General features: G+C 44.5%; 1 protein-coding gene and 1 pseudogene across 3 annotated transcripts; one reads left to right on the forward strand and one right to left on the reverse strand.

Annotated features, from left to right (window-relative positions):
* The first annotated feature begins 2737 nt into the window (after window positions 1–2737).
* Window positions 2738–3794, forward strand: LOC136507667 (nicotianamine synthase 3-like; annotated as a pseudogene).
* A 5982-nt stretch (window positions 3795–9776) lies between these two features.
* Window positions 9777–13201, reverse strand: LOC136508543 (bifunctional nuclease-like). 3 transcript variants are annotated; one of them, XM_066503233.1, is made up of 10 exons: window positions 13021–13201; window positions 12482–12881; window positions 12213–12386; window positions 12026–12075; window positions 11867–11923; window positions 11716–11781; window positions 11554–11628; window positions 10364–10470; window positions 10176–10267; window positions 9777–10059 (listed from the first exon to the last, which is right to left on the reverse strand). In XM_066503233.1, exons 2-10 carry the CDS (start codon window positions 12822–12824, stop codon window positions 10004–10006), a joined length of 1020 nt encoding a protein of 339 aa, XP_066359330.1. In that variant the 5' UTR covers window positions 12825–12881; window positions 13021–13201; the 3' UTR covers window positions 9777–10003. The 3 variants fall into 3 exon arrangements, with proteins under 3 accessions (XP_066359330.1, XP_066359329.1, XP_066359328.1); XM_066503232.1 differs by having other exon boundaries at window positions 10355–10470; window positions 12482–12931; window positions 13021–13198; XM_066503231.1 differs by having other exon boundaries at window positions 10355–10470; window positions 13021–13197.
* Window positions 13202–21538: the final 8337 nt, after the last annotated feature.

The raw sequence follows: 21538 nt of genomic DNA on the forward strand, positions 1-21538 counted from the left end.
ATTAGTGTAGAAGAATGTTATATGTTGTATGTTTTAATTTTGACTAACGTTAAATTAAGGCATGCAATTATTAAGTCATATTTTCTTACTATCTCTGATGGTGTTTTTTAGGACTCAACCTTATGGCATTTATCTCACACATACCGCCTCTTGAAGGGAGCAACTATCGTGTGTGGCGAGAGAAGTATGAATTAGCACTTGCACTATCTGAAAATGACCTAGCGCTTACCTCTCTGTGTCCTACTGAGCCAGTGGACCAGGTGAGGGAAGAAAATAAAACAAATGCTGATTTCACTACTCGGCAGCGAGATCATGCAGAAGTAAGAATGAAATATGATCTTGAAAGTAAGAAATGGGAAATTTCGAACCGCAAGTGCTTGATGGTGGCTAAGTCCACTATTTCAGATGCAATAAGGGGGTCTATCCTAGATTGTGACACCGCCATAGAGTATCTCAAGAAAGCGGAGAGTCAGTTTACTAGCTCTTCAAAGGCTTATACCAGTACCCTGATAAAGATTATTCAATGAGAAATACTATGGTGGAGGGAAAAGAGAGCACATACTGAAGATGAGCAACACGGCTTCCAAGCTAAAGCCAATGGATTTGGGGCTCAAGGATGAGTTCTTGATTCATTTGTGTGGGGGATATACCCCTGGGTACCACAAGATGGTACATGGGCCGCACCATCCGAGGTGGCCCGGCCCGTAAGATCAAGACGTATACGGCTAGATTACAAGTTATACCAGATATTGTAATAGTACCAAATAGGATACTTTACTTGTAACCCTCCTCCTCCAGACTATATAAGGAGAGGCAGGGGTCCCCCTCAGGGGGCACAATCATCTAGATCTCAATACAATACACCAAAGACATAGGACGTAGGGTATTACGTCGATCAGACGGCCCAAACCTGTCCAAATCGCTGTCTCTGCGCCTTCTGTCACCATCTGGTTCTTGATTACATGCACCGTCTACCGATAATCTACCACCACGGGCACCCTCCTTGGTGGACTACCGACCATATTTCGTCGACAGTGGCGCACCAGGTAGGGGTCCCCTTTTAGGGGTTGTGCGTGCTGATCTTCCGGCGAATCAGATGGCGATTATCTTCATCAACGTCCTCCGTGGCAACTCGACTTTTTGTGGTGGGTGTTCTTGAACTACAGTATCTACGGTGACTCATCGTAACATGGTCGGCTATGGCGATAGCATGCACCATGTGTCCCGACAGCACCACCATGCTCCTCATCATCGACCTGCACCTAGGCCATAAGCCGATCTACTACTATAGCACCATCCAAGATGATGTGCGATCTACATGCAAGGCAAGCCAAACCAAGATTGACTTGGTATGTATCACGTACAGGCTTGGCGTTGTTGGCGATCTTGCTGCTTGTCACGTCTTCACCGCTTCACACCTCCATGACTACTCCAAACGAGATGAATTATCACCTACGAAGCTCGACGACTCGAGCACAAAGCGAGCTGATTGGCGATCCATCATCACAATCATATTTGTGCTACAAGTTACCAAGGAGGACACGTAGACATACAAGCCAATAGCAAGTTACATGTCGGGCAAGCAAGACCCTCCATCTACTCGAATACGTGCAGACCAGCAATAATTAATCAAAGATATTTGATGCATTGATTGGCTGCTGCATGCTACGCATGCATGCATGAAGATTTCATCATTCCAAGCGGAGGAGTACGTGTGCATCCTATACGCGTATGAAGCAAATCTGCATGCCACATACAAGCCATGCACTAGGTTTTGAGTTTGTTTTGGCTACGTGACGTACCTACCATCAAGCAAGAGACCGGACTCGTCGAGCCACAAGCGAGCCACGCCGAGCCACAAGCGAGCCACATCGAGCACGCCGAGCCATCAAGCGAGCCATGCCGAGCTATCAAGCGAGCCGACTAGCGAGCCATGCCAAACGGCTCCACTGAGCTCCGATCACGTCAACCAAAGACCACGCCAACCATGTCCCGAGTAGCTCCGTCGAGCTCCAACCACGTCGACCATGGACCACGTCGACCACGTCCCGAGCGGCTCCGCCGAGCTCCGACCACATCGATCACCAGACCACGTTGCAATGATGATCACCGCGAAGAATGGCGCTATGACAACCGTGACCACCGTCATGACGACAGGTCAGAAAGCTCGAGGACCGGACGACTTCATCACCGCCGACCAGATTTCTATCAAAGATAAATACACTTCTAATATTTATATTTAACACAATTTTCATTACGACATTTCTCCACAACGTCCTCGTCATGATTATTCTTCAATTAACGTTTGTCCATGTATACCATTTTAAATAGAGATAATTCCTTATTTGACACCAGACAAATGACCTATTCCTTCCTTGGCCCTCGAAATTTTTTTCTTCCTTATTTGACACTGACTTCAACTTTCGTTCCCAAATTGACATTCCGTTGGAATTCCCGTCGTGGAACCGTCAAATGCCCTGCGAAAAGACAAAGTTGTCCATGTGGGTCCCACCACCCTTCTCCCTTCTTTCCTCCCCTTCTCCCTCCTCTCCTCCACACTGGAGCCTCCCCCTACAGCCACGCCGGAGCTTCCCTCCTAGGCGGCCGCACCTCCCTGCGACTCCTCGGCGGTCTACGCCTGCCGACGACGCTCGGGCGAGCACCACCGGTGCCTGGACGTGCATGGGCCTGGCGCATGGAGGTGACTCACTAGGAAGGACAAGGCGAGCCCGGTGGCATGGACTCGTCGGAGGAGGCCAAGGCGGCGCTGGTGCACAAGATCTCCGGCCTGGCCGCCACCATCGCGAAGCTGCCGTCGCTGAGCCTGTCGTTGGAGGTGAACGCGCTCTTCACCGACCTCGTGATGGCCTGCATCCCACGCAACACGGTGGACGTGGAGCACCTAGCCCTAGAGCTACAGCGCATGCGCGCGTCGCTCATCCGCCTCTGCGTCGACGCCGAGGCCCTACTGGAGGCGCACTACTCCGACCTGCTGGCGACCTTCGACAACCCGCTGGACCACCTAACGCTCTTCCCCTACTTCAACAACTACCTACTGCTGAGCCAGCTAGAGCACGGCCTGCTAGCGCACCATGTCCCGAGCCCGCGTCGCCTTCATCGGCTCCAGCCCGCTCCCACTTAGCTCCCTCATGCTCGCGGCGTGCCACCTCCCTACCACCGCCTTCGACAACTACGACATCTGCGGGGATGCCAACGACCAGACGTGCCACCTCGTGAGTGCCAACGCCGCGCTCACTGCGCGTATGGCGTTCCGCACCTCCGACATGGTCAACGTCACCAAGGACCTGGCCGGATACGACATCGTCTTCCTGGCAGCGCTTGTGGGCATGGCCGCCGAGGAGAAGGTCCACGTGGTGGAGCACCTCGGGAAGCACATGGCCCCCGGTGCTGCGTTGGTGGTGCGGAGCGCACACGGTGCGCGCGGGTTCCTGTACCCCGTCGTGGACCCCAAGGAGATCCATTGGGGTGGCTTCAACGTGCTCACCGTGCACCACCCGGAGGGGGAGGTGATCAACTCCGTCATCATCGCGCGCAAGCCTGTCCCCGCCATCGACGCGCACGCCGTCGCTGGGAGTGGGAGAAGGAGAGGAGAGGAGGGAGAAGGGTGTGGAGCATGGGCAAAATCGTCTTTTCATAGGGAACTTAACGGTGGTTGGATGGAAAATCGAACAGAGTGTCAATTTGGGAACAAAAGTCGAAGTCAGTGTCAAATAAGGAAGAAAAAAATTTCGAGGGCCAAAGAAGGAATGAGTCATTTGTCTGGTGTCAAATAAGGAATTGTCTCTTTTAAATATAACATACAGCTATACTTAATGCAAATCCTCGACCAGTCATGTTGATGCTCGATGCCTATAGAGATGGCCCTGTCTCCGGCTCCTCCCTACACGTGCATGAGCGTCTGCCCTCTACGTTATGGGTGGTCGGCAGCGGCTCCTTAGCGATGCTTCGTTCTTCCTACACGTGCACGGGCTCCATGCCCCGCATTATGGTTCACGGGCTAGCTAGGGCTGGAGACTCAGCTACATACTAACTGGTCAGGCGGTTTATATTAAATATAAACACAAACTTCACATTAACACTGATGTTTACAAAGCAACAACTGCTTTATCACATCATGCTCATTTGCAAATAACTGCTGAGCGTTGTTTCTTCACCGCTGATTTTCTCCATAATTTATTATTTTGTACATCATGTACTACCATTCTACATATTTATATTACAGGAATTTTAAGCTATGCTCGGGGACTTCGTCGCTCGCTTCTCGACCTATGCTCGGGGACTGCCTCGATCACTCTCTAACCACAGCTCGGGGACTTCATCGCTCGCTTCTCGACCTACGCTCAGGGACTGCCTCGATCACTCTCCGACCACAGCTCAGGGACTTCATCGCTCGCTCCTCGACCTATGCTTGGGGACCACCTCGGCCACTCTCTGACCACAGCTCGGGGACTTTGCGTCTCAACTACATGCGACTGGCGACTCGCATACAGTTGGGATATTCTTTCTCGTTTAGACCTTGCTACAAGGCTCATACCTCGCCTTCCAGCAAGCTCGGGGACTACATCGGTATGATGCACCTGTCGGTGCATCTCGTATCGCCTGTACGACGATTGGATTCTCAACTTAACTGGGAATTCTTTTTAGACCCTGGCACCACGTGCCTACATCACCTACTACTAGGCTCGGGGACTAAGTGGGCACACTTCACCTTGCGGTGAATGTGCTTGTTTTTCGACCACTACGCCTCTGATGATCAAAGATGCTACGCTTCAAGACGCACTTACATTTCTTTTCAGAAATACAAGTGGGCACACTTCCCAGGACAGAAATCTTTTTCTTTCTTCTTAAGAGCACCATACATTCTTCGGACAACCTATTTCTCTGATGACAACGGTGGTCGGAGATGTCAAGAACTCAAGCCTCACTATTCGGAGAAAGTTAAAATGGCGTGTCGCATCAGAATACATGGCGCTCGGGGACTAGCTGTGGGGGATATACCCTCGGGTACCACAAGATGGTACATGGGCTGCACCATCCGAGGTGGCCTGGCCCATAAGATCAAGACGTACACAGCTAGATTATAAGTTGTACCAGATATTGTAATAGTACTAAATAGGATACTTTACTTGTAACCCTCCTCCTCTAGACTATATAAGGAGAGGCAGGGGTCCCCCTCAGGGGGCACAATCATCTAGATTTCAATACAATACACCAAAGACATAGGACGTAGGGTATTACGTCGATCAGACGGCCTAAACCTGTCTAAATCACTGTCTCTGCGCCTTGTGTCACCATCTGGTTCCTGATTACACACACCGTCTACCGATAATCTACCACCACGGGCACCCCCCCTCGGTGGACTGCCGACCATATTTCATTGACAATTTGTTTTTTGCTTCCTTGCCTAAAGAATATGAAACTTTTGTTGTAAATTACAACATACAGCCCGATAAATGGGATATTGAGAAATTCATTGCAATGTGTGTGCAAGAAGAGGAGAGGCTAAAAAGCTCACAGGGTGACTCTGCTAACCTTGTGAAGGACAACAAGAAGAAGAACTTTAACAAGAATGCCAAACCTTAAGGGAAAGCCCCTCAGAATGACCAACATCAGAAGAACAACAATGCCCAAGTTAAAAAGGATCAGTGCAAATGGTACAAGAAGCATAGACATTACCAGAGGGACTATCTAGATTTCCTAAAGAGCCTTTTGAAGAGAGGTGAGGACTTCATTATATTCATAGATGAGTCATTGTATTTAAGTTATGCAAAATCTACTTGGTGGATTGATTCAGGTGCAACTATTCATGTTGTAAATTCATTACAGGGATTCCATACGAGGAGGACTCTACAAAGAGGAGAAAGAAGAATTAAAGTTGCAAATGGAGTTGAAGCTGAAGTTAAAGCCATTGGAGATCTCTCTCTAGAATTAGATGATGATTTTATACTTCAGCTTTCAGATATTCTTTATGTACCCTCTTTGCATAGAAACTTGATAAGTGTTTCACGACTAGACGATGATAGATATGATTGCCATTTTGGTAATGACAAATGTCAGATTGTGTTTAATAATAAGTGTGTTGGTCTTGCCTTCTTACAAGACAAGCTTTATTTGTTATCACTTTCTAAGAATGTGAATGCTGTGAGCACTGAAAATGAGAATGCTTCCTCGTCTATGAATGCAACAAATAAACGGAAGAGAATTCATGATATATCATCGAAATTATGGCACTGTCGTTTAGGCCATATTTCGAGGAGAAGAATAGAGCGATTGATTAAGAAATCAATTCTTCCGCCTTTAGAATTTCAGATTTAGAACAATGCATTGATTGCATAAAAGGAATGTATGTTAAGAAAATAAAGAAAATGCCAAATAAAGCGTAGGAATTTTAGAAATAGTTCACACAGACATCTGTGGTCCTTTTCCTGTGAAGTGTGTGGATGGTTATGATTCATTTATAACATTCACAGATGATTATTCTCATTTTGGCTATATTTATCCAATTAAATAAAGATCAGAAGCATTGGATAAATTTAGGACATTTAAGGCTGAAGTAGAAAATTAGCATAACTTAAAGAATAAAGTAGTAAGATCCGACCATGGGGGAGAGTACTACGGTCGACACACCCCATATGGCCAAGTTTCTGGACCTTTTGCAAGGTTCTTATAGGAAAATGGCATAGTTGCCCAGTACTCTACACCGGGCGAGTCTCAGCAGAATGGAGTAGCTGAAAGACGTAATTATACCTTAATGGATATGGTAAGAAGTATGATAAGTTACTCTACTCTACTGATAAGTTTATGGATGGAGGCGTTAAAAACCGCCATTTATATTCTTAATCGAGTGCCAAGCAAGTCGATGCCCAAAACACCATATGAGTTGTGGATAGGAAAGGAACCCTCACTTAACTATTTATGTGTGTGGGGTTGTCCAGCTAAGGCTAAAGCCTTTAACCCAAACATAGGGAAGCCAGACTCCAAGATAGCCAGTTTCCATTTCATTGGTTATACAGAAAAGTCAAAAGGTTATCGCTTCTATTGTCCTGACAGACATACAAAGTTTGTAGAAACAAGACATGCTGTGTTCTTGGAGGATGATATGGTCAGGGGGAGCATGATAGCGTGAGAAATTAATCTTGAAGAGAAGCGGGTATACATGCCCACTCCGATGGTTCAGTAGCCATTCTTTATGCTACTTGTTGTTGCTGTACCAACAATGCAAGACACTGTAGTAACAGCACCTATTGTTAGTTCTTCTATGGCAACAATGAATGAACATGAGGACCATGTCGTTCAGGATCCTATAGAATCCGTTGTCACACATGAGGAAGAGCAACAACAACCTCATATAGAATAAGTGTTAACTAACGAGGCCCCTAGAAGGTCTCAAAGAGTCAAGAAGTCAGTCATTCCTGATGACTACGAAGTCTATGAATGTGAAGAATTTCAAATGGAGGGTGATCCCACCTCATTTGAAGAAGCCATGAGAAGCGCTCACTCATCAAAGTGGATTGAAGCCATGCAGGATGAAATAAGATCAATGAATACCAATGGAGTTTGGGACTTAGAAACAATTCCTAAAGGAGCCAAGACAGTAGGCTGTAAATGGATCTACAAAACTAAATATGACTCCAAAGAGAATATAGAAAGGTTTAAAGCGCAACTTGTGACAAAAGGCTTCATGCAAAGAGAATGCATAGATTATAATGAGGCATTTTCTCCAGTCTCATATAAGGATTCTTTTAGAATCATAATGGCGCTTGTAGCATATTATGATTTAGAATTACATCAGATGGATATAAAGACAGCGTTCCTAAACAGGAATTTGGAGGAAAAATTTACATGGCACAACCAAAAGGTTTTGTTGTGGAAGGAAAAGAACGTATGGGATGCCGCCTGAAGAAATTCATTTACAGATTAAAACAAGCGTCAAGACAGTTGTATTTAAAGTTTGATAGTACAGTAAGGAAGTTTGAGTTTCAAAAACATATAGACGACAATTGTGTTTATGCAAAGTTCAAGAATGGAAGATACATTTTCCTAATCTTGTATGTGGATGACATCTTACTTGCTAGTAGTGATGTTAATCTACTACTAGAAATGAAGAAGTTCTTGTCCTCAAAGTTTGATATGAAGGATCTCGGTGAAGCTTCGTTCATTCTAGGAATAGAGATTCAACGAGATAGAGAAAATAGGGTTTTAGGACTATCACAAAAGGCATACTTAGAAAAGGTTCTAAAGAAATACAGTATGTAAAATTATAAGCCTTCACCTACTCCCATAGTCAAGGGTGATAGATTTGGAGAATTTTAATGTCCCAGGAACCAATATGAGATAGATTAAATAAAATCGGTTCCATATGCTTCAGCTATCGGAAGTTTGCAGTATGCTCAAGTGTGTACACGCCCTGACTTGGCATTTGTTACCGGGTTACTTGGCAGATATCAGAGTAATCCAGGAATAGAACACTGGAGATTAGTAAAGAAAGTTTTGCGTTACTTGCAAGGCACAAAAGGTCTCATGCTAACGTACAGAAGATCTGATTTCGTACACATAGAGGGGTATACAGATTCAGATTATACGGGAGATGATAGAAAATCCACGTCAGGATATATATTCACTCTCGTAGGAGGAGCTATATCGTGGAAAAGCTCAAAGCAAATTGTCACTACATCGTCTACGATGTATGCCGAGTTTGTAGCGTGTTATGAGGCCACAGGACAGGTGAATTGGCTAAAGAAGTTCATGTCTAGGTTGAAAGTGGTATACGACATACATAAGCCACTCAAGTTATACTGCAATAATAATTCAGCAGTATGTTATGCTCACAACAATAAGTCAAGTGGTGCTGCCAAACACATTGACATAAAGTATTATGTTGTGAAAGACAAAGTCCGGGATCATATAATTAGTCTTGAGCATATAAGTACAGAAAAGATGCTCGCGGATCCGCTTACAAAAGGCTTACCACTCAACGTGTTCAGAGTACACTTAGCTGGCATGGGTTTAAGGGAAAGTCTATGATTCCTGGACAATAAGGGCCTATATGAGAATCTGTTTCAAAACAGAGAGGTGCATTGTAGCTGTTAATCTAATGACAACTGACCGTGACGATGAAGCACGCCCTATGCACTGATCTGGGATGGAATGGAAAAAAGATAAAGTAAGTTAAGTTTAAGTCATAAGGTGAGATCAAGGGGGAGAATGTTAGATTGATCTCTATCAACTTGGCCCAACAGCCAATTGGGCCCTTGATCCGCGCCCTGATCGGGGGGCGCCCAACCCTATCTATGGTTGGTGGGCCCCGTCGCACAGCGCCATAAAAAGGAGGTGGGGGCCGAGGCACAAAGCACGAGGTTCACCTGAGCCGCCAAAACCCCACCTACATCCTAACCCTAAGCCGATCTAGAGAGAGGGGCGCTGTCAGCGACGGGAAGCCGGCCACCGCCGCGTCTTCATCACCGCCTCTGCGACCATGCCTCCACTGCGACGTCCACACCGTCGCCGGACTCCACTGCTACTCTACATCGACACCATGGCCAGCTCCTCCGCCAAGCCTGCCGATGGTCGGTAATGCCTCCCCACTCTCATCCTCACTCTCTATCTCTCTCGGTTTTAGTTCATGTTCTAGGGTTTACTATATCCTAAATGCAAGTTTATACTCGCTAGATCTACTCCTAGTGATCTTAAGTTCTATTACCTATAAGTTCCCACCCCTTTGTTGCAAAAGTACTTATGGGTTCCCACACCCTTGGTTGCCTAAGCAGGGAAGCCCAACCAAACGGGGCTTCTTAGAATCCAGAATTATACTATCCGTGTGTCTATACATAAAGTCTGTAGGTATTTACATGGTGCTTCTTAGATGTTTGCCGAAGCTTCATGTGCTTCAGCAAAAGGCCTCCTATGTACACCCCCATCAAGGCCTAGCAAGTTGAATTGTGCACCCATCTGTGGATGTTTCATGTATAATGGCCTGAGCCTGCTATATTGCGTTCTTTTTCTTTGACCGCAACGTGAAAAGTTGGTCTCTGTATTGAGCTGGAAAAAAAAAAATAGGAGGAAGGAGATCAGTCGATTAGAAGGATTACTCAAAGTAAAACTGAAAAGAAAAACAGTCTTTAACATTGTAGTTGTGCAAGTCCGCAGGAGCTCACCAGCATCTTTGTAGCGTTCTTCCACTGCAGCGATGAGCATATTCCGGACCAAATCAAACTCTTGGGCCTCACTGCAATGTTGGTCATCAGGCCTGCAAAGTGGAATGGTTGCAGTTGCAGAGTTTAAGAAGACACTTGTCCATACAGGAATATATAAAAAACAGAATTTGTATGTCTACCTGTCAAACCTTGTGATTTGAATGTCGTCAGAGCCTACGTAACTCTCAGCCGCCTTTGGTTGTACGACTTTCAATCCATTGTTATATGCAATACGCCTGTTAACTTGTATAGGGACCTATGGATGAACCACCAAATTGGAATAAGTACCGTACCCAATGAGCAATAGAACAACTTACAGAATTTGTCTGCATATATTATACTAGTGCATCAACTCGTTTAGAATCTTAGGAGATAAAAGTATTATATGTTGCTGTTCAATACCTATGACTAATAAAAATTACTTATATTAATTTACATGTTTTTTTTTCTGTTTGTTCATTTTCTAACACAATCAGCATAATAGATACTCTTTAGTCACTGCTCAGTTATGATAAACTTCTCAACTACTGTTTAATATGTTTTTTTCATTTATATCCATATTTTTTATCCATTGCAAGACACTTTTGTGTCTTTTGCATGTAGTTGAAATAGACCATAGCGGCTCTTGACCTTGTTGCAACATGTGTCTTTTATTGTCATGACTCATGAATCTAGATTTTGATTTTCAAATTTAATCTAATTCGTTGCTATAGATTTTTTTTTATCCTCAAGTTAAGCTGAAACTTCTTTATTAACTCTCCTTTTGTTTCTTTTTTTTGTTGAAAATAAGAATTTTAGGTCGTAGACTGCACTCTAAGTACTAGAATGACATGACGGTTATTTAAAATCTGCACCGTATCACTTAAGATCTGCAACAGAGCTTCAAGTAAGATCTAAGATCGGGTATCGGTGCTAACCTCAAGAGAATATTAATATTTTTCATAATCATTGTTTACCCGAAAAAAAATCTCTAGCGCATATGGTGAGAATTAAGGGGAAGACTCCGTTAGGTCTGTAATTAGTAATAGTAAGATTCCTAAAAGAGGAATTTATCTATCCATATCATTGTATTGGGATCATATCATCCCCCAACAGCAAGGTTTATAGCATCAAAATCAGAATAGAACGGGGAGGTTGCTTTGCTGACCAATCAAAGGAATCATGTTGTTTTGATTCTCCAATTGAATGGTTTATAGTTTATACTCATACGAAGTATATATAATTTACACGGTCACTAGGCCAAAAAGATACAAGGTAAACCTTCAGTATCAGCAATAGGTGTGGTCCACACACAAATATTGTCATCTGGTACTGAAAAGTAAATGAAGCAAATGCATACCTTGCAACGGAAAGCAATGTTGATAGCATCCGATGGCTTGAGGTCGAAACTAATAGTATCTTGGTCATTCCCAATCTGGTGTCATGTTGACATGCTTTTTTTTCAGACCAATAAACTAAAAGGATTGTTTATGTGATATAACTTACTTGGGATTGCAATTACCTTTGCAAGATATAGTCGAGAATAGTATGCGTCATGGACCATTTCTGTAATCCGCACCAAACGCACCTGAAAAGCAGAGTACGTGGCCAAAGTGATCGGTGAGGCAGCATATCGAGCAGCAATGCAATGGTTTTTTTTTTCTCCAACACACCTCATATCCCATCCTTGCAGTCATCTCCAATACCACATTATAGATAGTTGGCCTTGGCTAGAAAGAGTCGAAGAAATAGCAATGTCAGTGCAGTTTAGACACCATGCTTATGAGCACCTATATACAGAAGTTTGTGCAGTAACTAAATCCAGCTCTTACAATTCGGATGTTCCGAAGCGCAGCCAGCAACATGATGCTCGGCGTCTCCACTGGGGAGGAGGAAGAGGAAGGTAGCACGTGCAAGCAACAAGATTAATTAGAAACAAAAGAATCTGCTGCCAACAGCAATTAATGACGTCAATGAGGAATTATTCATCCAAGCAGCAAGCAAGGAACTGGTACGTACTGACGATGATGGGGAGCAGAAGGTCGCTGCCGTCTTCCATCTTGAGCACAATCGCGTGGTGCGGCGCCGAGTCCCGGAGCCTGAGCACTCGAGGGTTGTTCTGCACGCATCTCAGGTTCTTGCCGTCGCGCATCTTGATGACGAAACCGCCGTCCGACATGCTCCTGAGTTCAACTGCGGCAAGCAAGCACGGATTTTGTTGAGCACCAGACAAGCAATGGACGTGATGTGCTCCTAATAATGCTGAAATAAAAGAGATGGATACCAACCGGCCTCCATGACGCTGGAGTCAACGAACTCCTCCCCGCTGGCGTCAAAGTCCGCGGCGGCGGCGCCGTCGCCGTCGCCGTCGGAGGAGGAGCCGCCGAGGGTGCAGCGAGCCGGCCAGCCGATGGTCCTCCCGTGCCCGTGCCGCTGCGGCAGCGAGGAGAAGAACCTACGGGTCGTCGCCTGCAGCCCGGCCCAAGCGCTTCCGGTTCCTCTGAGGCGCACGCGCCGGAGCAGCTGGAGGTGTCCGCTGACCCTCGCGTCGGCGACGGAAGCCGCCGCAGCGCCCGTGACGGGGGCGGCGGCGTGGTAGCGCGGGAGCACGGCGCCGTTGATGATGTCCATCGTCGTTGTCCCCCGGACCGGAATTTAGTTTCGCCCGAGAGAGAGTGATCTGAGTAGCTGTGGACGGACGCCACCGGGTAAGAACAACCAAGAAATCGGCGAGCTAGCTAGCATGACAAGATCGAGCATGGAAGAAATGGAAGAGGATATAATACGTGCAAAGTGCCAAAGTGGATGGATGCATATGCATGAGTACCTCAACGCGACGATCAACTCTCCATGGAGATCAGAGCATGATGGTGCAGGAGCTGCTTTGATTTGTTGGCGCAGGTTATTAGCTGGACTGGAGTGGACTGCAGCAGCCAGCAGGTGCTTGTTGGCTTCCTGTTCAGTGTTCAGTCAGTGCTCGCAACGCTTTGCTCAGAACCTCACATGTAGTAGACTTATCCAAAAACCCGGGAGATATTTTCTTCAACGGACGGCATGCATAAAAGGGGATGGATCGGAGATATTCAAGCCTTGCTTTTTGTGATTTTAACGAGGAGTGAATGAAACAAGAGATATCTCATGCATCACCCATAGAGAGAAGAGATGAGGTATGGGTCTGCAGTCTGTATGTATAAGAGATAGAAAGACAAAACTAAGCGGTCGTACCTAGGTGGTGTTTAAATCCAGGCCGTGTCACATGGGGTTTTAGATATGAGTGTTTGAATAGTAATAATAAAATAGATTATAGAAGTTTTTAGAAATCACGAGACGAATTTATTAAGCCTCATTAATTCATCATTAGCTTCATTGTAACACCTTATTGTCAAATTATGGACTAGGTAGGCTTAAAAAATCCATCTCGTAAATTAGTCGTAATCTGTACAATTAGTTATTTTTTAGTCTATATTTAATACTTCATACAAACATACGATACGATAGGGGGACTAAACTTTGAAACTAAACAAGCCCTGACGAAGCGAAAAGGAGATACGGATACCTCTTGTCAGTTGTCACCTTCATCGGCGACGAGCCGACTCCGATCCAACCTGGTGGCCTGGCCGTCTGCTGATGCAATACAAACCTCGGCGAAGACATTGTCACGAACAGGCTGTGGGCGCGCGCGCGTTCCATGCCGCCCTGGCACCGGCGCGGCAGGCATTGCTCCGCCGATCCTGCCGTGCGCTGCGCACGCACGACAGAAGAAAAACGCGCCCAACACCAGCTTGGTCCAAAGTTTTCCTCGATCGGTCCCCCGCCGGACATGCCGAGCCTGGGAGGTCCAGCTAGCGTGCCGCCGTGCCGCCGGGCATGAAGATGAGCTGAAACAGGAGCGCGCCAAGGGAGCAGGCAGCCACGCACGCACACGTCGCCGGCCTTGAACGCGATCCGGTCCGGCGATGGCCCAAGAGGCCACGGCGCCCCAAGTCTATCCGCGTCCAGCCTGGCTGGCGGGTCGGAGCGACGGAGCCCCACCCCGACCCCGGGCCCCCGTCGGCTCCACAGCACGCGTGGACCGCTCCGCCGTCGTTGCTTGGACACGCACACACGGATACCGCCACGTCCTGGCCCACTTATCGTGTTGGGCCTAGTAGTACCTTCATCAGGTTGCGGCCTAGTAGCACAGGAGAGAAAAGGGTTTTTTTTTCATTGCATCTCACCTGCTCCCTCCATTTCAAATCTCAAATTATATATAATAAAATTGACGTATCAAGAAATCAAAATGAGTTATAATTTAGAACGGAGTGGGTATCAATTTATCATCGTACTCAGGACGAGTATGGACAAGCTGTTCGGCTAATAGTTTTCGTGGCCGATAAGCCGGCTGATGCTGTTTTATTGTGAAAAAAAAACACTATAACATGAGTGATAAGTTCAAGCGAACATGGCCTTATATCCAAGAGATTGACAGTGACAAAACTTTCCTCGGTTCATTCTCCTTATACAAAGGTAGAGCCGTAGAGGGTCGAATGGCGATGCTCATATCCTAGCGAGTTCTTTGTAGGAGAATACAGGGCGTCATGTGTGGCTTCTTAGACCGCCCGATTGTATTTGTATCAACTTTGCTTCTGTGTACACTATATGCAAACTTTGTTTCCTAAACAAGGACTATCAGCGTAGTGATCCTAGGAAATGTAGTACCAGTGCAATTCTAGCACAGTGTCATGGTTTAGTATATCTTAAGTTCGATCAATTATAGATAAAAATGGTATCAATATTTATGATATCAAATAAATATCATAAAACTAATTACGAAATGTATTTTCATAATAAATTATTTTGGAGCCGTAAATGTGAATAGTATTCCCTAGAAATTTGGTTAAACATGAACCACTTTTGATTTCACGTAACCCGTAGTTGCATTCTTTTCTAGACAGATGGAGTATCAGCATGGGCCCATTGTGTTTCATTGTAGTCTATATTTCCTCTTTAAATTCTAACAAATTATCTTTCTCAAAACCTTTAATACCTCCTTGCCTTTGCCTACACTAGAGGTGGTTTCATCAAATTTTAAATAAAACATGTAAAAACCCGCCAAGGCTTTTAAACCACAAAATATGCCTCTAAAATTCTGAAGAAACATTGAGATAGTTTGGACAAGAGAAACACAGAGAAAAATATTTAAAGCCCATAAACATAGACGCTAACTAGATTTAACTATAAAAAACAGGAAAAAATCTAGAAAATCTGAAATTTTCTCAAAACGTTCTAATAGATGTCCAAACGTGTTTTGCAAACTTTCCATGACAAAATCACGAGGTGAAACTAGCAAACACGGATACATTCAACATCAATTATTTTTATTCATCCTGGTTGGAAGAGGCCATGCCACCTGAGAGGGAAATGCATTAGTTAACTTAAAAACCTAATGGTCTTTCAAACCTACTTATCAAAGCCTATGTAGGATATTATCTAGATATGCACTAAAATTTTGTTAAGTGTTTGTTATCTCTGTTTAAAAGAGTTTTGCACCTAAGGCTTCAATTCTATTGACAGCCTAGCAAGGTAGACTAGGGCCATGTTTAGATTGCAAAAAATTTCAACCCGATGAATAGTAGCACTTTTGTCTTATTTAGTAAATATTATCCAATCGTGGACCAACTAAGCTCAAAAGATTCATCTCGTGATTTTCAACTAAACTGTGCAATTAGTTATTTTTTTTACCTACATTTAATGTTCCCTGCAAGCGGCTAAAAATTGATGTGATGGAGAGAGAGTAAAAAAACTTGGAATCTGAAGGTAATCTAAACAAGGCCTAGAAAAAGGTCAAACACACATCGAGGAATGCAAGTAAATGCAGAAAGCTAAATGAATCAGAGAATGCAAACTCTTGCATCAACTTTTTCCCGAGGTATTGAGAAATTAAACTCGCATTTTCCTCTAGTCCTTGAGCGTGTTCGGCTGGTTGGCTGGCTGGCTGACCAGCCCACTCACACGGGCACTGTTTACATGAACAATGTTTTTCAGCCAGAACAATATTTTTTTCTTACAATAATCCAGCCAGAACAGTATTTTGGTTTATTAACCATCCAGCCAAACACTCCCCTTATTGAAGACCCTCGTAAAGATGTCCTTGCTAGAGCAAAAAAAACTTCATATTTCGTCCATGGACCTTGCCCACGCACAAATAGGTCTTCGTGTGATCTTCTTCGGATCGCTCTCCGTTGTATTTACTATCGAGTTTTTGACCAAAATTTTTACGAGCCTCATCTCCCTTAGTACGACAGCGGCTGCTGCACACGTTAGAAGGTGAAGGTCTCATATTCGAATCCATGACATGCACACGCAAAAGCAACGACAATCTAAGTGTGGATAAATCATTTTAAAACAATATGGCTGATCTTTTGGACCATCCTTAAAAATATATTTTTAGGGATAATTATATCGGAAATGTTGTGGTCAGGGCGTCCGATCGTCTGGATATTTTCATTTGCGGGCCGCGACACTAGCCTAACGGCCCAACAGTCTTATCCTCTCGTCCACTCACCTATGTTGTCTCCATTCTCTAGAAGGCTCTTCACCGCGCCGCAACCATGCCCCACCACGACCGCGCTCCGCATGCCACCGTAGTGTTCTCCATGGCGTCCTTGGGGCTGCCGAATGGCATCTCTACCGCGCCCGAGAGTGGCCACCCGCCTTCCTCTATCTCCATCGCGCCTCCTGTCCGCCGCGGGCTTCTCTAGCGTGTGGATTACCTTCTCCACCGGAGCGGTGATAGCTCGCGCCAGATCAGCCGTGGCCTTCTCCACCAGAGCGTCTTCTACATCAGACCTGTCACGACCTTCCTCACCAGAGCGGCGAGCTCCGCGCACACCAACGAGTTGTACTCCAATGAACTCCACATGCCGATGAGCCTTCATTCTCCCAAGCAGCAAGGAGATGTTGTGCTGAAAGCACATATTGTAAACATATATTTCAAGTGTCTCAGATGTTTCAAAGGTATGTTCTAAGTGTTTCATATGATGTTGCAAAAGTAGATTGGGATGTTGCAAATGTTGCGATGGCTATACACGTACGTTGCAAGAGTTTGTTCAAAATCTGTTTCAGACGTATGTTGCAATAGTTTTATCTGGATGTTGCAAAAGTAGATCTGGGTGTTGCATATACATGCATGTTGCAAGCGTATGTTTCAAGTGTTTCAGGTGTTTCATAATATGTTGCAAACGTTTCATCTGGATGTTGCATACGTTTGCAGTGGCTACACATGTGTTTTCAAGTTTTTCGGTGTTTTGCATGTGTTTCAGATGTATGTTGCAAGTGTTTCAACTGTTTCAGACGTATGTTGCAAGTGTTTCATCTCGATATTAAAAAAATAAATATGGTGTTGCACATGTTGTAATGGGACCCACCCGCCGCAGCCGCCCGCCTCAGCTGCTGGGCGCAGCCATGGGCCACCGTGCGGGTGCTTGAGGCCGGCAAATGCATCCGCGACGTGCATCCATAGGCGGGGCAGGTGACTGGGACCCACGTGGCGTTCTCGCGTGCAAGCGTGGGCGCGCGGCGGTCAAGCGAAGCAGAGCGAGTGCGATGGTAGGGCAAGAAGCAGCATGGGGTCCACGCGGTGGGGCACGCGAAAACAAACAGCGTGGGCTCCACTTCTTACGTGAGCGGCACCGTCCGACGCTAGCGCTCCGGAACATAGTCTAGATGCTAGCAAATCCGTAATTATATATACAACCGCTTCTACAAATGCTTTGTTTAGGTAACCTTGTGTAGGGAGTACGGTACATAAATTGTTTTGGAGAAATCATTTATGCGGAGGTTGATCTTATGGTCTGTCCTTAGACGGTTCCGTACCTCTGCTTCATTTCTTGATTGATGTTCCTGCATAGATGTGGTTGCGAATTCCTCTGTAGAAGTTGTTTTTTACCGCGGCTAAGCATTGCGAATTCCGTCTATATAGTAGTGCAGATCATGAACGCTAAAACCATATAACATGAACCGGCATCTGGCACCGAAGAGTGTACTTATACAAATGTATATATTCGCTACTAGTTCAGAATCAAGAATCTTGTGCTAGTTCTTTGACATCTGACATCTCTCTTCTAAACTCGGCGCGCATAAAACCCACAAAGTCAGAATTTGCTTCGCCAATCAAGAACCAAAAAAAAAAAAGTCAGCACGGCAGATCCGGGAAGATGCTCTGTCACTGCACGCTGAAATACGGAGGCCGTTGAACTCATCGATCGGGGGACTAAATTAAATAAACTACTGAGTTACTACCTTAATTTACCACTGCAGACCACATGCATGGCGCTGTCTGTTCATTCGTAATATAAACAAAATTAACAAACAGGTTTCAAACCCCTCGATCGCTCCGTTGCCGACCCAGTTTCTTCAACGCTTGCAACCGGACGCTCACGCCATCTCCGGACGGACCTCGAGGCTGAAGAATCTGCTGGGGGGAGCTGCAATGCAGCCATTCCGAGACGACAGGTAACGAGCGAGAGCGACCCAGCAAGGGCTTGCATGGCGGACACGGACTTGTGAGCGAGCGCAAGCCAACAAGATCCCTGGGACTCTGGGAGCTCCGCCATGCCCCTGCTTCTCTACACTCTACGCTACGCAGCGCAAGCCATGGGGTCAAACAGACAAGTGCTGCTGTGCTACGACTAGGATATGCTGTGTCTGTGACTGTGACTGTGACTGTGACTGTGACTGTGACTGTACTTATGTACTAGACGGCGAGTAGAATTTTCCTTTAGGCAAATGGATGGCGGTGACTGGTAGGGGATTTTACTAGTGGCAAGGCAAATGGGTGCTGGTGATTGGTAATTAGGCCCCGTTTAGTTTCATCCAAAAACCAAAAATTTTTACGTAGTACCCGTCACATCGAATCTTGCGGCACATACATGGAGTACTAAATGTAGACGGAAAAAAAAACTAATTGCACAGTTAGGTGAGAAATCGTGAGACGAAACTTTCGAATCTAATTAGTCTATAATTAGACACTAATTGCCAAATAAAAACGAAAGTGCTACAGTACCCCAAACCCAAAAAATTTTGGATCTAAACACGCCCTTAGTAGTTGGAAGAGAGATTGGAGATGGACATGGACATGTGGTGGACCAGAATCAGCAGGTTCCATCCCTCATTCAAACTCAAATCTTTTTTTTTGGGCATCTTGGCTTGTGTTATGTCACCTTCCTACTTTCTCCGTTTTTTTACAGTATTAACTTCATCCTAAATCAAACATTCGTATCTTGGACCATCGATTTCAAAAAGATTATATGGGTTCATGACGTAAGGTTTATGCTTTTAGATCACTATGAGAAATACTTTCGTAACATATAATTCATATAAGTTGTGAGACTCTAAGTGGTGTACTCCTGGCTGCCTGTTTTGAAAATATGTAAACTTGTAAATAGCTCATTCTTTCATTTAATGAAAAAGAAAAAAAATAGGTAGAGGACTCCCCTGCTAATTTGGTCAAAAAAATTGATGGTTAAAGATAGTAAAGTTTGACTTAGGACAAAGCTAACAAGACATGTAAAAAAATAGAGGGAGTAACTTTGATCATCAATGGATTGGGAGCGTAAGCTTAACATTGCATTATTGAGATCTGTCGAGCAATACTTTAATAATATAAGATAACAGTTGATAATATAATTCATACACGGATATATTGCTAATTAAAGTTTCATATTAGAAACTATGTCATCCTAAGACCATCTCCAAGAGTCCCTCAATACCTCATATCACTATAAAGCTGCCATATTAGAGTTAACTATATTTTTTCTTGCTTCAGTAGTTACCCGATACCTATTCCCCTTTTTTGTGGCAACTAATAATTATCTTATCTTCCCTCAAATAAAAGGGAAGTTGCATTTCTGTAGCAACTCCCCTAATATTTACAAAAATAATATTAGGCTACCTCAATACATACATGTTAGTGATAGATTATTGATAGACTGTTGTAGATGCTCTAATAGACTTATATCATTTTTTATGGAAGGAAATCCTTAATATAATGACGTGAACTCTAGCATGTCCCATAATGGCATGTTTGGAATGCAAGAATTCAGTCTAATTTCATAAAAAAATGCAGGAATAGAAAAACATTACCACATTCCAAACACGACATGAAAAGATAAAGATTAGCATTTGAACCTGGAACCGAGAATTGAGAATACGCACACGACACACCAAATTGCTATTTTGTCCTAAAACCAATGTACCAAACTGTTGTTGGGTATCACCGTCCGACAGAAAATTTCAAATTTTTTGAAACCCAATGAATCCGTCGCATTAAGTAGCTAGCAACACGGAGCAGAAGAAAACAACCTAAACATTCGCAGTAGTCTCCTCTTGAAACATCCTCTCCACTCAAACACCTAGGCTTTGTTTAGTTTGCAAATTTTTTGGCGACATGGCACTATAGTACTTTCGTTGTTATTTGGCAATTAGTGTCCAATCATAGTCTAATTAGGCTTAAAAGATTCGTTTCGTGAATTTCGTCTATACTATGTAATTAGTTTTATTTTTTATTTATATTTAATGCTTTACACATGCGTCTAAAGATTTGATGTGACGAGAAATCTTAAAAAATTTTGCAAAACGAAGTGGAACTAAACGGTACCCTACACTTAGACTCGAGTGAAGTGGAGACCTTGTGAGCCGAGCCTGAGTGAGCTGCCTGCTGCCTGCGAGCATGTGACACACTGCAAGCAACAAGCGAGTAGTCGCCCAATGCACCCTAGCTTGTTTCGACGTGTTGTGCCTGCGACCTTGCCCATGTCCTCACCCAAGTGGCCATACACGACCAAATACCTGTACTACTGACGTAGCTAGCCTCCACGCCTCCATAAAAAATGAGTAGGTTTGCCTTGGACCTTTACTCCAGCCTGCCTCTTGTAGTTTTGGGTCCTGTTTAGTCCCTCTCAAAATACCAAAATTTTCAAGATTTTTCGTCACATTAAATCTTTAAACACATGCATGAAGTATTAAATATAAATAAAAAATAAAACTAATTACACAGTTTAGACGAAATCCACGAGACGAATCTTTTAAACCTAATTAGACTATGATTGGACACTAATTGCTAAATAACAACGAAAACGCTACAGTAACGTTTTGCCAAATTTTCCAGCAACCAAACTGGCCCTCGTATTGTGCAAACTGGCCCTCGTATTGTGCAAGAACGAACCTACCTGACTCTGCAGACGTTTTGCAGCGCGTGAAACAAGCTGATGCTTGGTTTCTTCAGACTTCAGTCAGTTCAGATCATCTCTAGTGTGTGTAATTATTGGTGTTTGATTTCAGATCGATCGATTTGTCAATGATAAGGT

The sequence above is a fragment of the Miscanthus floridulus genome, chromosome 15 (assembly GCF_019320115.1).
Source record: "Miscanthus floridulus cultivar M001 chromosome 15, ASM1932011v1, whole genome shotgun sequence".
NCBI classification, from domain to species: domain Eukaryota; kingdom Viridiplantae; phylum Streptophyta; class Magnoliopsida; order Poales; family Poaceae; genus Miscanthus; species Miscanthus floridulus.

What these genes read in the sequence shown, in the direction of transcription:
- LOC136508543 (XM_066503232.1), bottom strand. Translation starts at nt 12,824, where the DNA reads ATGGACATCATCAACGGCGCCGTGCTCCCGCGCTACCACGCCGCCGCC. An exon ending in CGCTTCGGAACATCCGAATT is followed by an intron (nt 11,924 to 12,025) that starts GTAAGAGCTGGA and finishes GACTCTTTCTAG; the next exon opens with CCAAGGCCAACTATCTATAA. An exon ending in CTCGACTATATCTTGCAAAG is followed by an intron (nt 11,629 to 11,715) that starts GTAATTGCAATC and finishes ACATGACACCAG; the next exon opens with ATTGGGAATGACCAAGATAC.